This window comes from Myxocyprinus asiaticus, chromosome 37 (genome assembly GCF_019703515.2).
Source record: "Myxocyprinus asiaticus isolate MX2 ecotype Aquarium Trade chromosome 37, UBuf_Myxa_2, whole genome shotgun sequence".
Taxonomy (NCBI): Eukaryota; Metazoa; Chordata; class Actinopteri; order Cypriniformes; family Catostomidae; genus Myxocyprinus; species Myxocyprinus asiaticus.
Window position 1 is genome coordinate 7,811,216 of NC_059380.1, and position 18,626 is coordinate 7,829,841.

General features: G+C 40.3%; 2 protein-coding genes and 1 long non-coding RNA gene across 3 annotated transcripts; 2 read left to right on the top strand and 1 right to left on the bottom strand.

The window, feature by feature from the left end:
- Window positions 1–200: 200 nt before the first annotated feature.
- LOC127427746 (DEP domain-containing mTOR-interacting protein-like) lies at window positions 201–14,660 on the bottom strand. The gene is made up of 9 exons (XM_051675537.1): window positions 14,192–14,660; window positions 13,784–13,962; window positions 13,521–13,644; window positions 9,007–9,185; window positions 8,634–8,831; window positions 8,200–8,337; window positions 2,058–2,128; window positions 1,868–1,972; window positions 201–1,780 (listed from the first exon to the last, which is right to left on the bottom strand). Exons 1-9 carry the CDS (start codon window positions 14,314–14,316, stop codon window positions 1,655–1,657), a joined length of 1,245 nt encoding a protein of 414 aa, XP_051531497.1. The 5' UTR covers window positions 14,317–14,660; the 3' UTR covers window positions 201–1,654.
- On the top strand, window positions 10,005–10,229 carry LOC127427748 (uncharacterized). The gene is made up of 2 exons (XR_007894974.1): window positions 10,005–10,043; window positions 10,174–10,229. It is a non-coding gene; the product is annotated as an uncharacterized LOC127427748 (long non-coding RNA).
- A 2,122-nt stretch (window positions 14,661–16,782) lies between the features above and the next one.
- LOC127428229 (transcription factor MafB-like) lies at window positions 16,783–18,397 on the top strand. Its single transcript, XM_051676431.1, has one exon. The coding sequence runs from the start codon at window positions 16,982–16,984 to the stop codon at window positions 17,981–17,983; it is 1,002 nt and encodes a 333-aa protein (XP_051532391.1). The 5' UTR covers window positions 16,783–16,981; the 3' UTR covers window positions 17,984–18,397.
- The last annotated feature ends 229 nt before the right edge of the window (window positions 18,398–18,626 follow it).

Below are 18,626 nucleotides of genomic sequence, written 5' to 3' on the forward strand. Positions count from 1 at the left end.
ATTAATAATGATTTTCCAGTTGTTACAGTTTAGCTGTAATAAAACAACATGGTAATAAAAACACATATAGTGTGGTATCAGTGTGGTGTTATTTATCATATCTTTATTTTGTAAACCCACTTTCCCTAAAATATATATATATACACTGGCAGCCAAAAGTTTGGAATAATGTACAGATTTTGCTCTTATGGAAAGAAATGGATACTTTTATTCACCAAAGTTGCGTTCAACCGATCACAATGTATAGTCAGGACATTAATAATGTGAAAAATGACTATTACAATTTGAAAAAAAATGTTCAGAACTTCTTAAACTACTTCAGAGAGTCCTCATCAAAAAATCCTCTAGTGCAGCAATGACAGCTTTGCAGATCCTTGGCATTCTAGCTGTCAGTTTGTCCAGATACTCAGGTGACATTTCACCACACGCTTCCTGTAGCACTTGCCATAGATGTGGCTGTCTTGTCAGGCACTTCTCACACACCCTACAGTCTAGCTGATCCCACAAAAGCTCAATGGGGTTAAGATCCATAACACTCTTTTCCAATTATCTGTGTTTCTTTGCCCACTCTAACCTTTTCTTTTTGTTTTTCTGTTTCAAAAGTGGCTTTTTCTTTGCAATTCTTCCCATAAGGCCTGCACCCCTGAGTCTTCTCTTTACGAAACTGGTGTTGAGCGGGTAGAATTCAATGAAGCTGTCAGCTGAGGACATGTGAGGCATCTATTTCTCAAACTAGAGACTCTGATGTACTTATCCTCTTGTTTAGTTGTACATCTGGCCTTCCACATCTCTTTCTGTCCTTGTTAGAGCCAGTTGTCCTTTGTCTTTGAAGACTGTAGTGTACACCTTTGTATGAAATCTTCAGTTTTTTGGCAATTTCAAGCATTGTATAGCCTTCATTCCTCAAAACAATGATTGACTGACGAGTTTCTAGAGAAAGCTGTTTCTTTTTTGCCATTTTTGACCTAATATTGACCTTAAGACATGCCAGTCTATTGCATACTGTGGCAACTCAAAAACAAACAAAGACAATGTGAAGCTTCATTTAATGAACCAAATAGCTTTCAGCTGTGTTTGATATAATGGCAAGTGATTTTCTAGTACCAAATTAGCAATGTAGCATGATTACTCAAAAATAAGGTGTTGGAGTGATGGATGCTGGAAATGGGGCCTGTCTAGATTTGATCAAAAATGACTTTTTTTAAAATAGTGATAGTGCTGTTTTTTACATCAGTAATGTCCTGACTATACTTTGTGATCAGCTGAATGCCACTTTGGTGAATTAAAGTACCAATTTCCTTCCAAAACAGCAAAATCAGTACATTATTCCAAACGTTTGGCCACCAGTGTATATATATATTTAAATTGTATTCAGATATCTAATATTTGAGGATTTTACATGGTATATGAAGGAATACTATTCAAATAAAACAATATTACAAATTTTTCAACCAGTATCACCCTGTATACAGAGTGACTCATTTATAGGATTTTGCTGGATGGTACTTGAATGTGTTCTTTGGGAAGGGCACTTTGACCATTAAACTGGGCAATAGGTTCTCTCTTCATCTGACCAAGGGGGTTCCCCACAAGGAAACGCACAACCCTTAGACCCAGCCATTGGATTTTGTGATTTTCGGTGATCTATAATTAATCAGTCCAGTGGTTCCATCACTTCTAAAGTAACAACACGAGGTCCAGTCATCACCAGCTTTGAGAGTGAGCGATAGTCCAGATGAAGCACACTGCATCCATTCACTCGACACACAAATTGCCGCACCTAAGCAAAAATTGAGACCAGCTAATGAGGGATTCTAAACTTTAATTATTGTGTAAGCAGATGAGTCTGTGTTCGTGTGTGGATCACCTTAACTCCTGCTGCAGCAGCAGGACTTCCAGGATCCACAGCTTGAACATAACAAGGTGATTTTCCTCGTACTACAAAGCCCCAGCCAAGGGCATCACCGAGGATCTTTAATTATAAAACTCACATAAATAGACTGTGGTTCAAGGTTCTATTGTCATGGCCAACTGAGCATGATGTATGCAGGACTTACCGTAAGCACTCTTTTTACATAGGGAGCACCAGGAGATAACAGCTCCTCACAGGTTACATTTCTTTTCAGCACTGTCAATAACGATAATACACATGCATTTTGTGAACAATATTTGGCAACTGATGGATTATTATCACAAATTTTTATTTTTATTTTATTGAATTGTACAACCTTAATTCCAAAAAATAAATAAAAATAAAATAAAATTTTTTGGGACTGTATGGAAAATGCTGGTAAAAACAAAAAGGAGTGATTTGTAAATTCTATTCATCCTGTCCTATTTTGAAAGCACTACTACAACACATTATTTGATGTTTACCTTGTGAATTTATATATATATATATATATATATATATCTCGTAAGTTATGAATATAACTATGGATCTGTGAGACCGAAGGATGACCGTCACTATGGTCTAAATAGGATGATAACCTTCGTTCCGCCTTCTCTTAAGACCTTATGTAAACAAAGTCATGCCCATGACCCCAGATGCGGAATGTCACGCACTTATAAAAGCAGGTTAAACTTCCGGCTCTTACCTTGAACGCCCCAGTGTTCTAAGCGACAAGGATAGTGATGGTCATCCTTCGGTCTCACAGATCCATAGTTAAATTCATAACTTACGATCTGTTTCGACCTCACTCTGACCGTCACTACGGTCTAAATTAGATGACTCATGTCAACAGGGTCACAAGGAACTACAGAATCCGAACTATTCAAACCTTGCTGGGCAACAGACATCAAAACTGCAGTGCTGACAGGTGTTGCACTAGTTACGTCAACTCCGTAAAATTTTGCAAACGTACATGGTGTAGAACATGATGCTGCCGCACAAATTTCCCCCACAGGAACTCCTTTTAATGCAAGTAGCTACACTTCTAGTTGAGTGGGCCCATATTCCCATAGGAACTGGCAACCCTCTTTCCGTATAAGGGGAAATATATGGGAAATAACATCAACCAACCAATGTGACAAACGTTGCTTAGGAAGTGGCAACCCCAGTCTGGCCTTTCCATAGCAAACAAAAAGCTGAGAATGAGACTTCCTCAAAGTCTGAGTAAAATTTACATAGGTGCATAATGCCCTTACTGGACATAGGGTGAGCAAACTCTGCTGTTCTGCCTGTGAAGAAGAAGGGGGTTGAAATTGAACTACCTCCAGAACTTGATTTCTAAACTGAGGATTAAGTACTTTTGGTAAAAAGGCAGGGTTGGGCCAGAGTGTCGCCCCTGTGCATATGGCCTCCAATGTAAACAATCATCACTATTGGATAGAGCATACAGTTCTCCTACCCTTTTAGCAGAGCATATAGCCAAGAGAAAAGCTGTCTTGAGAGACAAAGCTTTTAAATCTGCATCAGCCATAGGCTCATATGGGGGCTTTGTGAGAGAGTCTAGTACGAAAGGTAAATCCCAATTTGGTACCCGCAAAGTGCAATTTGGAAACAAGCGACGAGTTCCCTTCAGAAACTGACATACCAAGGGATGTCGGCCTGTTGGCTGGCCATCAACTCCCCCATGAGATGCTGAAATAGATGAGGTATAAACCCTGATTGTACTGGCTGCTTTGCCCTGGTCCAGTTGAAACTGCAGGAATCTAAGGACAAGTGGCACAGAGCAGGTTCTTGGATCAACATTCATGCCTAAACACCATTCTGAAAAAATTCTCCACTTTATGGAGTAGATGGAGCTCTGGCGTTATTCAATGTCTCACGTACAGTTTCATCTAGTTGTTGAGGGATGGTCTCTGCAGAGGCCATACACACAAGCGCAGTGCCATCGGGTTTGGATGCCAAATCTGCCCGTCTATTTGGGACAGAAGATTCACCCGTGATGGTAGTTGCCACGGGGGACCCTGAATCAGCTGAACTAGGTCCGGGAACCATGGTCATCCCGGCCAGCGTGGAGCAACTAGCAGAACTGTACAATGACCCCCTCCCTGATCCTCTGGAGGACCTGGGAAATCAGAGGAAAGGGAGGAAAAGCAAATAATAAGGCTGTCGGCCACTCTTGTGACAGAGCATCCAGGCCTAAGCTGCCTTCTTGTATAGTGAGGGAGTACCATCCCATGCAATGGGTCGTCTCCCTGGAGGCAAAAAGATCTACCTGAGCTGTCCCGTATCGGGCCCAAATTTGGGCTACTACCTCCATGTGTAACCGCCACTCTCCTGGGAGAGGCCTTGTTCTGGACAAAATGTCGGCTGCTCTGTTTGTCACACCCGGGATGTGGATTGCTCTCAGTGAGGATAGCCGTGGCCATGTCCATGTCAGCAAATCCGTTGCCACCTGGAGACAGCGTAGTGATTTCGTCCCACCTTGGTGATTTATGTGGTAAACTACCGAGGTACTGTCCGTTCTCACTTGCACATGCTTATGGCGTAAAAACGGTAACATACCCTTGAGAGCGAGATGAACAGCCCTCAGTTTGAGCACATTTATGTGTTCTGATGACCAAGGGGGGTCCCATTTGCCACTTACTGACCTGCCTTCCCAAACGGCTCCCCAGCCTGTCAGTGATGCGTGCAGCAGCATTAAAAGATCGTGAGATCAGACGGTCAGTTTTCACACACTCCTTCCTGGGACAGCGAGGGTTAGCAGATGCACGGGCTGGTCCCATAGCAGTCCATGATGCTATCGTTGTTCTACTGGCGGGATGTCCCCCAGTCCAGTTTCCGTTGGGTAACGGGCATTGGTCAACCGTCTACAGCCTGCATTGAATTGAGGCTTCTGAGATGGTTTCTTCCATGCTGTCCTCAACATTGAGGTATGATCATCTGCCACTGGAATGCAAGGTGGAGAATTAGTCTGAGATATGCCTTCCCAGACATCCCCGACAGGAGCTGGATCAGGCAAAGAAGGTTGCAAACCAACAATCTTTGCTGCACTAAATACCCTACTAACAAAAGTATTTGTTGGAAAATCCTCCTCCACTGCCAATTCCTCATCCACTTCGGCGGAAACCGAATGGGGTTCCTCCCACTGGCTCCCTCCTTCTGACTGCTGTGTATTATCAAACAGTGAGTGGGGAGCAAGAAGAGATAATACATCAGCATTCTCTGTGCCTTTATCAGGATGACACTGTTGCCCAGGTGGAGGAACGTATTTCTGACCAGGAAGTAGTGATGGTGAGAATGAGCGACAAGCTTCAACTCTGTCCATCCTCTGCGATAAATTCTGAATAGCTGCCAGGATCTGTAGTTGAGTGTCTGTGTTGCCACCTTCTGCTGGTGGAGCAAAAGTTGTGTGTTTATCTACTTCAACCACCCTCTCACGGCTTGATCTGTGTGCGGCGTCATAACGATCACGTGAGTGCTTGCGAGAACGCTTATGACTAGGCCTGTCTGATGAGCGTTCTCTCTCCCTATCACGCTCGGGTACAGAACCGCATACCCTATTAGTGCAGCGAAATCGTTCCTCTCTGGACAGGTCACAAGCTGCCCTGCAGGGATTATCCACATCCTCCCTCAAATGAGCCATCCCCAGGCATGAAGGGCATTCCCTATGTCCATCACGAGGGTCCATAGCTGATTGACAAAATCGGCAGCACTGAGAGGCCATGATACCCCTGCCACACCAGGTAAGGCCCCACACAATCCCACTGACTGCGAACAGCAGTGAAGGGTAAATCAAGCCCACGCAAAGCAAAAGGCCCGCAACAGTATGCGAACGTACCTAGCAGGCCTATATCAAACCCCAACGACTGCGGACAGTGATATAGGGCACAAAAAGGGCAACAATACTCACCAAAAGTTTATAATGAAGTATATTCACTAGGTTTAACAGAAATAATCCATAATATTGAATGGCTAGTATGTTAGAAACTAGCCTCAGAATATCAGAATAATGCAGTAAAACTCATCACAATTCACAGGCACATACAGCATGAATTGAGTGATGGTACCGAATAATACAAAAAATATGCAAGAAAACACCACAATTCACAGGGACACAAGGCACCTGCACCACCTCGGTGATGAATTGAATGGTGAATAAACAAATATTAATTCGGTTCCTACCTGTACCAGGTCTCTGAGGCGAGAAAGGTAAAGAGAACGAGCCGGAAGTTTAACCCGCTTTTATAAGTGTGTGACGTTCCGCTTCCGGGGTCATGGGCATGACTTTGTTTACATAAGATCTCGAGAGAAGGCGGAACGAAGGTTATCATCCTATTTAGACCATAGTGACGGTCAGAGTGAGGTCGAAACAGATCAAGAGTACATGTCTGCAAATTCTAGGCAAAGGGTGACTACTTTGAAGATGCTAAAATATAACATAGTTTTGATTTATTTTGGATTTTGTTTAGTCACAACATAATTCCCATAGTTCCATTTATGTTATTCCATAGTTTTGATGACTTTACTATTATTCTAAAATGTGAAGAAAAAAATGATAATAAAGAATGTGTTTCAAAACTTTTGACCGGTTGTGTGTGTGTGTGTGTGTGTGTGTGTGTATAATATATATATATATATATATCACTCATTTTAAATCAGATGATTGCAAAACGCTCCAAAAAAAGTTGGTACAGTCGAGTGTTTACCATTGTGTGTCATCACCAATTCTTCTAATAACAGGAATATTCCAGGTTCAATACAAGTTAAGCTCAATTGACAGCATTTGTGGCATAATGTTGATTACCACAAAAATGAATTTTGACTCATCCCTCCTTTAAAAAAAAAAGAGAAAAAAAAGGCACTTACAATGGTAGTGAATGGGGCCAATTTTTGGAGGGTTTAAAAGCATAAATTTTAAGCTTATAATTTTATAAAAAGCTATTATATTAATTCTTCTGTTAAAAATGTGTATTATTTAAGCTGTAATGTTGTTTAAATTGTCATTTTTAGAGTAATTTTAGGGTTTGTTGACATTACGTCATCATGGCAACAAAGTTGACAAATTGGCTATAACTTTACACAGAAAAGGTTAGTAAGTGATTTCATCACTCTGAAATCATGTTTACATGCATATTGTTTATGCCTTGTGGCTATACTTTTGAAAAAGTATTTTAACGTTCAAAAATTGGCCCCTATTCACTTCCAGTCAAAATTAACTTTTTGCACCCGTAAGCTCGTTGGCAATGTTGGAGGAGGAGTCAGGAAGCACGTCATTGTTTACAAGAGAAACTTGTGCTGTTCACAAACCAAAAGAGTCCAAAACAACTTAAAAACAATATAAAAAATAAAATTAAAAAATTATTTCCAAATAATATTAATAAAAAAAAAAACAATGTAAACAATGACGCGCTTCCTGACTCCTCCTCCACGTGAGGCGTGACCTTACCAACGAGCTTATGTCATCCCTCTCATGAGCGCAGGTCACAGAGATATACCAAAGCGAACATTTGTAGTTAAAAAGTATATAAGTATTGTTTTGTTTCTAAAAAATAATCAACCGTTTGGGTTCAGAAGAACTTTATTTGTCGACTGGAGTCGTGTGGATTATTTTGATGCACCTTAAATATGCATTTTGGACTGTCAAAAAATGGAGGACATTCACTTGCATTGTTTAGAGGAGGAGGCCTGAAATGAAATCCTAAAAGTCTTAAATTCTGTTTTGATGAAGAAAGAAACTCCGATACATCTTGGATGGCCTGCGGGTGAGTAAATTATCAGCAAATTTTCATTTTTGGGTGAACTATTCCTTTTAGGCTTTACTATGTAAAGCAGAAGCCATATATCAACACTATCCAGAAGCACCAAGACTTCACTGGGCTCGGTCTCATGAGATGGAAAGTAGAACAGTGGAATCTGTGAGGGCACCATTAATGCAGAACATTAATTTCTAATTTTGGAGCAGCATATACTGCCATCCAGATGCTGTCTTTTCCAGAGACCTCTCTGCATTGTCACACAATGGTAAACACTCGACTGTCCCAACTTTTTCAGAGCGTATTGATTTGAGAAGTCTACATTTTCAGAAAAACAATTAAATTCTCAAGGTAAAACATCAAATAATGTGTTGTTCTAGTGCTTTCAATATAGCACAGGGTGAACAGGATGTACAAATCACTCGTTTTGTTTTTATTAACTTTTTCCACACTGTCCCAATTTTTTCAAAATTGGGGTTGTACTTTGTAACTATCAGCTTTATGCCTTTAGCTGATTCATAAAAGTATGCAAATGTATATTATGCATATTTTAACCTGATTTAGGATTGCATTGTATTGCAAGGGCAGTGGTAAGAGAAGCAGTGATTGGGTATCCGCTTGAACTATGCTGCTGGTGGTTCAAACTTCCACATCGTCCATTTGTAGTCACGTTTAAATCTTTAGTAGGTTGAACTGGAAGAAATTATAAATTAATAAAGTTTATACACAGGGTTTGTTATCTAGAAACATATATTAATGTTCTACACCTGTGGTCCCCAGCCAGGGGTCCTCAGCAAACCTCCAAGGGGGCCTCAAAAATACTTTTTATTTTGTTTCAAATTAGTTATATTAAAATGACATTTAATTTAAATGCTGAAATTAGCTAAAATCATCATGCAGGCCTACAACATCTGGAATACTGAATTAATCATGATAAGCATTTTAATCTATTATTAGTATACTCAACCTATTTGTGATCATTTATCTACCAGATAAGAAGTTACTGTTGCCCTCAGATGACAACGTGAAATGACTGTCTGCATGGTCCTCTTGGTTCTGCTGTGTTAAACATTCAACATCCTCAATTTCTGTTTCATGCAACAGTTCAGAAAGCCAGCGACGCCGGCGGAAGTTAATGCAGAATTGATACAGTAGCCCACTGTCAAAGAAGTGATGCTTCAGAGAGACTGCAGAAAGAAATGGAGAATGGAGTGTCTCAGCAAGGCAATATGACGGGACAGAGATGACATTACAAAGAAGTTCTCATTCTGTATGCAGGTATGTTCTAGATCTGGCCAAGGGGTAAATAAAACACACACTATCATTAACTTAACTATATTTTATATTGATTATTGTTCTCACCATGTTGAATGATACCATGCTCTAGTAAAGCCCTGCAGAGCTCTAGTCCCTGTCTTCGACTCTCTATTTCACCATTCTGGAGAAGCCAATCAATTAAAATGTAACCAGGGAAAGAGCGTTCATAAGCCACTCCTTTTTCTTGTCTCAGCTGTAAGATGGTGTCTTTGCCTATAATTAGACTGTAAAAAGCACAAGACAAATTTTGATACATTGTGGATAATCACTTTTAGAACATATGGAACGTAAAGAGTCATCGGAACTACATATTAAGCCGGTGCCACACTAGCCGATTTTGCCTGATTTTCAGGTGTGAGCTTCATTTACAAAATCACCAGCCAGGCGGAGGGGGACAAAGCGCGCATTAGCGTCTGTCAGAGGGAGGTTGTTAATCACTTGACCGTCAAGACTCACTGCTGAGTTAATGGCTTCAAAAACAAAACAAAAATAAACACATCCGGCTTGCTTGAAAAAATCGTTCTGTCACTGAGGTGGGGTCTTGTGTTCTTGTCAAGTGAACAATGAGCTTCTTCTTTTACTGACAAACTGACAAGACTTCAAGCTGATCTGAACGTTTTCATCGCACTCAGCTGCATAACATCACAAACGCTGATTGCAATCCATAATGATTCTGTCACCAAGCATTTTTCCTGCCTTTTTTTCCCCAACACTTAAACGACATTAGAAAGCGAAGCCACAACAGTCTGTTTTTATTGAGTGTAATTTCTTTACGCACTGAAAGCTGCATATGGACATACGTTTTCTACAGCCAGCCTCCTGGGGATAAATACACAATTCACGCATCCTAAGGGCGTTTTCACACCTGGCCCATTTGCCAAAACAATCCTGGATGGAGAAGAAATCTGTAGGTCATCTCGTCACATTCAAAATGCAAATATAGTCTTTTGGTGGCTAGATTAGATATAGTTGCATGTTTAAAATGGTGCTTCACTTTTTCTGTGTATGTGTGTGTGCAAGTGTGTGTGTTTGTGTACAGGTGCGGGAGGGAGAGAGAAAGAGCTCCATGACCGTGAGAACAGGTACTTTTCATTGCAGAAGTAATGCAAAAGCAACTATACTGACAGATAGAAAAAAAAATTGTTTTGGTCCGTTTGAAAATATAACCTTGTGAAAGTGAACTGAACCACCAAGAAAATGCAACATTTCCAGGGCGTGCTAAGTGACTCCAGTCAGGCTTCCTAAGCAACCAATTGGAAGAATAGCGGTAACACGCTCAACAAGCCACGTGATAAGATGCGTGGATTGACTGTCTCAGACACGGATGCAACTGGGATTCATACTCCGCCACCAGGATTGAGGCGAGTCACTACACCACCACGAGGACCTAGAGCCCATTGAGAATTGGGCATACCAAATTGGAGATAAAAGAAAATGAAACATTGAAACTATTTTATCAAGCAAGCTAAAGATCTGAAAATGCCCTAAATCACTCTATTACAATTGTTTATGCTCTTGCGATACTCCTTTTGTTGTTTCGGTGAGTTCCACGTGACAGGGAATCAGAGAGAGAGAGAGTTGCGGTGAGTTGATACGTGTGGTGATGTGGGCATGGCCGAGCAACGTCTGTGGAGAGCGAGGCCGGGAGAAGGAGAATGGTAAGGATTGACACCTGTGGGAAATTATCTCTAACAGCTGTTCTGTGTTTCAGTGAGAGCTGACAGGGGATAAAAAGGGTGTCCAGACTGCCGGAGGAGGGGGAGAGAGATGCATGATGCTGGCTGTGTCTCCATGCATTTTATGTTATGGCAATAAATACAGGAGAATTTGCTCCAGGCTCAAGAACATCAAAGCCAGCTGTATAATAGGGGTACTCGGCTATGGGAATTTGCACCAGGAGATAAAGTCCTTGTATTACTCCTCACATTGAGCTCTAAATTACTCGCCAAGTGGCAAGGGCCCTTTGAGGTCACATGGCGACTCGGGAAAATCGATTATGAGGTTAAATGAAGGGATAGATGCAGAGCACGTCAGATTTACCACCTCAATTTCCTAATACCATGGAGAGAGGTGGTCCCTGTGACGTTGGCAACGGTGTTTCCTGAGAGGGAGGAGCTCAGACCAGAGGCGTACTTAAAGCCACCGATCGAGTCACCCCAGTCACTTGCGGAGACCACCTCTCACCGTCCCAAGTCACAGAGGTTGCCAGGTTGCAAGGAGAATTCTCCGACGTGTTCTCGCCTCTTCCTGGTTGTACGAATCTCATAGAGCACCATATCAAGATGACCCCAGGGGTAGTGGTATGCAGTCGTCCCTACCGATTACCTGAGCACAAAAAATAAGTGGTTTTAGAAGAATTAAAGGCCATGCTAGATATGGTAGTAATAGAAGAATCCCACAGTGACTGGGCCAGCCCAGTGGTGCTGGGGCCGAAGAGTGACGGCTCGGTCCGGTTCTGTGTGGATTATAGAAAAGTAAATGCGGTGTCTAAATTTGATGCATACCCAATGCCTCAGATTGATGAACTGCTCGATCGGTTAGGCACGGCTCACTTTTATTCGACACTGGATTTAACAAAGGGATATTGGCAGATCCCCTTAACTCCCATGTTCTGTGACAAGATGGCATTTTCCACACCGTTCGGATTACATGAATTGGTGATAAGACCTAAGACCAAAAAGGAGGTGAGGCAGTTTGTGGGGCTGGCTGGCTATTATCGTAGTTTTGTGCCTAATTATTCGACCGTCACCAGCCTGCTGACTGATCACACTGAAAAGGGGTCACCAGATCTGGTCCAGTGGACGGAGCCGTGTCAGCATGCGTTCACACAGGTGAAAGCTGCACTTTGCGGCGGGCTGCTCTTGCATTCCCCTGATTTCTCTCTCCCTTTTTTGTTGCAGACGGACATGTCGGACAGGGGGTTGGGGGCTGTATTATCCCAGGTAGTGGAGGGGGAGGCGCGCACTGTGCTGTTCATCAGAAACTCTCGGTGTGGGAGACGATGTACAGCACGATTGAGAAGGAGTGCCTGGCCATCAAATGGGCAGTCCTCAACCTCCGGTACTACCTACTTGGGAGGGCCTTCACCCTCTGTTCGGACCACGTCCTGCTCCAATGGCTCCATCGCATGAAGGATGCCAACGTGCAGATTACCTGTTGTTATCTGGCTCTCCAGCCTTTTAAGTTCGAGGTGGTCCTCAGGCCGGGGGCGCAGATGGCTGTGGTGGATTTCCTCTCTAGAATGGGGGGGAGTAAGTCACAGGCCAGATGGCTCCCCGACCTGAGTTGGGCGATGGGGGTATGTGGTGATGTGGGCGTGGTCAAGCAACGTCTGTGGAGAGCGAGGCCGGGAGAAGGAGAATGGTAAGGATTGACACCTGTGGGAAATTATCTCTAACAGCTGTTCTGTGTTTCACTGAGAGTTGGAGGGGCATAAAAAGGGTGTCCAGACTGCCGGAGGAGGGGGAGAGAGAGAGACGCACAACGCTGGCTGTCTCCATGCATTTATGTTATGCCGAAAAGCAAGTTGTCAACGCTGAAAAGTGTGAATAAAAACTCACATTGGATTGTTTACACCGGCTCCCACTTCCTCCTCCAGTAGAGAGCTAGTGATTTATCACAGTATGTTTTTCACCACTCCATCATTTTGAATCAGAGAGTGTGTCATACCTCAGACTGAAGAGAGTGAGATCTCTGCAAAACAGTCTGCAGGTGTGACACCCTCGGCCAAAGTCAAGTAGTTTGGAGTCTGCTAGTGGGGCGCCTGCTTTACACATGACAGACATTAACTTGAAAACCCAATTTTGTGCACTACAGTATAGTTACATAATAAACATTGTAATAAAAATAAGTATTATGGGTGATCATTACAATTTATGGTAATACTCCTCTAGAAAATGGTCATATTCCAACATATTCTCACATTTATTTAAATTTACAGTTAAAGTAATATTCCAGATTCAATACCAGTTAAGCTTAAACGATAGTATTTGTGGCATAATGTTGATTCTCACAAAACTGAATGTCAGCTTGTCCCTTCTTAAAAAAATTAAAAAATAAAGCAAAAATCTGGGTTACAGTGAGGCACTTACAATGGAAGTCAATTAGGCCAATTTTTGGAGGGTTTAAAGGCAGAAATGTTAGGCTTATAATTGTATTAAAGCACTTAAAACTTGTGTATTATATGAGCTGTAAAGTTGTTTGAATCAACGTTTTACAGTCATTTTTGGGTTTTAGTGTTTACGGCGTTACGTTATCATGGCAACAAAGTTTACACAGACAATGTTAGTAAGTGATATTATTGTAGTAAAATCATGTTAACATACATATTGTTTAAGCCTTGAGTCTACAGTTTTGAAAAAGTGAGTATTTTAACGTTTACGGATTGGCCATATTCACTTCCAATGTACGTGCCTCACTGTAACTCATAGTTTTGCTTTTTTTAAAGAAAAGGAGGGACAAGTTAAATAAAATTTTTGTAGTAATCAACAACAACATTATGCCACAAATGCTGTCGATTAAGCTAAATTGTATTTATTCTTACTGAGAAAATGTCTTACTGCTCATACAGCCTCTGTCCACGCATGAAGATTTTAACCTCTATGTTGAAAGGAAATGTACCATCATCCTCTCTGAATCTGTACAAGTATTTGGCATCTTTGAACATGGGCCACTTGTCACACACTAAAAAGAATTGAGAAATTGTTGTTTGTACATTGAAATGTGCAACCTAGTCATCCAGGCACAAATGTGAGATCAACACAGAAGGACAGCAGACATGACCTTGTTGTCTGACAATCCTATTCTTTCTTATTTGTTGTACCGTGATGTATGATATCATGGTCCACGAGGTGCTGCATGAGCTGGACAGCAGATTCTCGATCTGGCACTTCCTTACGAGCAATCAGCCAATCAATTAGCTCCTGAGCCACAAAACAATTGGGGTACGTGCGCAAATGGTATCTGCGGTCCTTAATCAACTTACTATCATGCAGTCGCAATCTTCAAAACAGAGATGGTTGTATCAGAACCATTGTTATGTCAGTGCGTGTCTATAATAGAATAATCTATGCTTTAATATCAAACAGAAATCATTAAATAGTTATATGAAGTCAATAACTTACAATTATAAGGTGGTGAGATGTCAAATATAACTCAAACAGAAATACATTGTAGTTGCCCTCCTGAGACTATGGTTTGATAGTATTTCTTCCTTATTAAAATGGCATACCTTAGCTGTTCTCCGGCAATCATTACCTCTGCCTTTTGGTGCCTTGTCATTGCTGTACCTTGAATGTTGCCCAGTAGCTCCATGAATGTTCTTTCATGTCTGTGGTTTTGTGCACTTGTTTCCATCACTTTATTGGTGCGCTTGTGTTTACTAAATATCCACTGATCCGAGACACCGGTTCTTCAATGCTGCGAAATGTTGTGTACACAAATATATTCTCTCTTTCTGTCTACTTCCATGTCACAAGAACTTTATTGTCTTAAATGTAGGGAGGTTTTACAGACAACACCCTGTAAACAAACGTAACTGTTAAAAAGTTAATTGGCTAAATCTTGAATTCTCCCTTAAAACAGCTAATTTTCCTGCATAATGAGATTTTGCAAAACATAACAGAAGTTTTAAATAATGGCCACATGGTGTCAGTAAAAGAGTAAATAGAGAAATATGCCATCATACCACAAGAGTTTTAAGAAAGCCTGACATTATAACTTTGGACTACGGTCCAAACACCATCTTAGATTATATTGGTTTATACGTGTCTTAAATTTAATTCACTTTTATAAGTTAATAAATCTTTCATATTAGCTAAGGCAGCTACACAGATTACACTTATTGTATTTTCTTCCATGTATGCCATGGGTGACAGAGAGAACATATGTGTTTCTTTAACTTCAGGCACTTTTATGCACTTTTAAACTTGCATTTTTTTTATTTTTTATTTTTTTTAAATGAAGGTCACATGAACTATCTTTTATTATTATTATTATTATTATTATTATTATTATTATTATTATTATTATTTTACCATGCCTTTATTATTCATTTTGCTACTTTTCAAATAACTTCTATGAAGGGGAGACCGGGGTTGGTTAACACAGAGTTGTATTTGGTAATTAATTTCACAAAAGTGTAACATCTAAATAGTCACCCTCTAACATACACTGGTTAAATGTTTAAAACTGTTAAAATATAAGACCTTAACAGATTATTAGAGTGAGCGAATGAGAGAATGATTTTTGAAAAACGAATGGCACTATTTACCAACTTATATCTCTAAATACACACACACACACACACACACACACACACATATATATATATATATATATATATATATAACTAAAAATAATGTAAAAGAATAATAATGTATTATTATTAATAATACACAGTTTACATATTTACATTTATACAAGTTTATATAAGTTTATATAAGTAAAGATGTATATATTTATACATGTTTAAGTAAAAATTGTTCATATTAATTCCAAACATAAATTATTAATCTATTAATCAAATGAAAACAATCATATTAATTATAAGACAAACATGTGTTGAGTTCGCGTTCCCCACAATGATTTTCAAACAATTTTGTTCTATATGCAAAAGTCTTTTCAAAAGTTAGTGTACTTGTTAACAAAGGAGAAAGTAGTTTGTTTCATTGAGGAGCATAAGATGAAATATGAGATATGCACTGAAATTAAGTCAAATCTACTTCACATACATTGATTAAAGTGAGTGAGTAAATTTAACTTAAACATTACAATTAATATAGTAACTTTTACTTACAAATCTGATGTACACGGTACTTAAATTATCTTAGTAATATTTAAAATGAGCATTTTATAAGAACCTTTCACATTTTAAATTTTTCGTATAAACACATTTAATCATGTATCACATGACAACACAGGAAGGCTTAATGCATTCTATATTGTCTATAAGACAACATCACCTTGCATTACTGACGATAGTAAACAGGATATAGAGCTGCGCACGCAGATTTCAACACTTGTTGCATAAAAAACAACGACGGTAACTATCAACAGATCATTTTTTAGATCATTAATGTGTAATTTTGAGTAGAAAATTAACTTCAGATACAGAATTTACCTAAAATAACAACTAAATTAACTATAAAAATTGTGTAAATAAAACAGCAAAAAGTGAAACCATGCAAACTCATAAATTATTCAATGCTGGGAACACCAGCTTCGAAAAGTTACGTAAAGTGTACTTATTTTATTTACCCTTGAAATGTATTCAAATTAGCAGAAGGACTGGTACTTGATTACGCATTGTAAAGATAGCAAACAATCATAAATAATATTTACTTATAAGCTAAAGCATTATTTTTAAATGTTTGAATAGAATTTACTTAATATTTTTAGGTTCAAGCTCAAACTAGCTTATTCAACGGAGAAAGTATCCTACTTAATATTTTCTGTAATATTTACTTCTTCACAAACAAATACAAATTCAGTGTGTGATGCATCATTTCCACTAATGCTGTTTAACACAGTGTATAGGCCAACAGTAATTTGAAATGTGGAGGAAATGTAGATTACTTTTAGATAAAAAGACAAAAATGGCAAAATATTTCTGTGAATGCATGTCCTCTGTTGTATGTTGTTGTTAGTAGACAAGTTGAATAAACTAGTGTGTTTAAAAGTCTGTTTTCTAAAAGTTGATAGGGCCAAAAGTGCCCATATTTAAACACCCTTCTACAGTTGTTCTCTTGTGACATCTTCTGCTGTATGAAGAGGGCGTGGCCTTTGTGCGCGGCTGCTTTTAAAGCAGCGTGATTTACTTTCTTTTCAACAAACATCTTCCGCTGCTCACCGAGAGACCGTCTGAAATACGAACAGCGATAAATTGTCAACTCTCCTTTGAAAGTTCGGACGTTGTCTTTTATGGTGAAGTTGTGGAATCGCGTTTTCCGAACATATTAATGACACCTAAACTACAGTCATAATTTGGAAACAAGTTACTGACTTCATCGAATCAGGCATCATGACGGCGGAGCAGCATGGTCTTTTGGACTTTGCCAAAAATCAGCAGAATTTGGACTACTGTGACTTTGACATGACGAGGTTTGACGTGAAAAAGGAGTCAGCAGCGTTGGGACACGAGCGTCAATTCATTCAACAGTGCAGTCTACACGTACCAGGCTCCGTGTCCAGCACACCCATGAGCACCCCGTGTAGCTCCGTGCCTTCATCACCAAGCTTCAGTCCGAGTGGACAGAGAAACGGTGCTGAAGATCTCTACAGCTGGACTCTGAGCACGGGGGCTTATCAACAGCACGCAGATCCTCACTGTCTCGATCTCACACCTGAGGATGTCCGGGAAGCCCTAAGCGCAAATCTCATGCATGGGCAGCCGACGCCGCAACAGATGCATCCAGAGCAGATCCATCAGGCAGAGATGGAGGAATACAGAAGCATGGGTCAGTTCCACGCGCCAAACGTGCATCCGTACAACCACGAGCAGTACACCGATCTCGACGCACTCCAGATGCGCGACTTTGCGCACGGTAAAAGCGTCGACCAGTTCATGCAACACCTCGACTGTTCACCACAAAGTGCCACGCACCTGCTGAAGTCCCACAACATCCACCAACAGCAGCACCACAGACGGAACGAGCGTGGCGTCAGCGCGGAGAGCCGCTTCTCAGACCAGCAGCTGGTGTCCATGTCCGTGCGCGAACTGAACCGACACCTCCGCGGCATGAGCAAGGACGATATTATCCGCCTGAAGCAGAAACGCCGTACCCTGAAAAACCGGGGGTACGCGCAGTCGTGCAGACACAAACGAGTTCAGCAGAAACACATACTGGAGCACGAGAAGACGAGCCTCGCGACTCAAGTGGAGCAGCTGAAGCACGAGCTCAATCGGTTAGTGCGCGAGAGGGACGCGTATAAACTCAAATGCGAGAGACTAGTTGTCGGAATGAAATGCAAGAACAAAGGATCCTCCAGTGAAAATCCATCATCGCCTGAATTCTTGCGATAATTGAACTCATTTTAATGGCAATCTTTGGACATGCAGCCTATTTAGGATTTCTAAAGTTTATGTTGAGAAAAAGTGGAAAAAATAGAAAAAGTTTTTAGTTCTGTCATTCAGTAGATATTTTATATATTTCACTTTATTTCTGACATGTCAAGCTGGTTTTGATATTGTATCTTTTATCTGCTTGTTTTCACAAAAGCCTGCATCAGTCATCTCGGCTATGCAAATGACATTGGACCCTTTTGGCAATAGATGCATTGCATTGGTGTGTTTTTTTTTCTTCTTTAAATTAGGTCTTGTGGATTTATATATTTTGCATTTGTTGAAATAATCAGAATTTTGTTCCCTAAACACATAAACAATTGTGATTCACATTTCATTATTTCCTCCAGAATAAATTTTTACAGAAAAAATGAATTCTCCCTAATCTTTGTCTTATGTTTCACAAGAATAACCCTTTCAAATAGCAAGCACTTTTTATATGTAGCCCATCAACCTTGACATATTGTCCATTAAATGTCAACATATAGACTGACCTGAAACACGTAAACCATAGATGCATAAACACACACATTTTTGCACACAGAAAAGAAAAAGAGAGAGCATAAAAAAAACAGAACCCACTTGCTGCAACCTTTGACCTGTT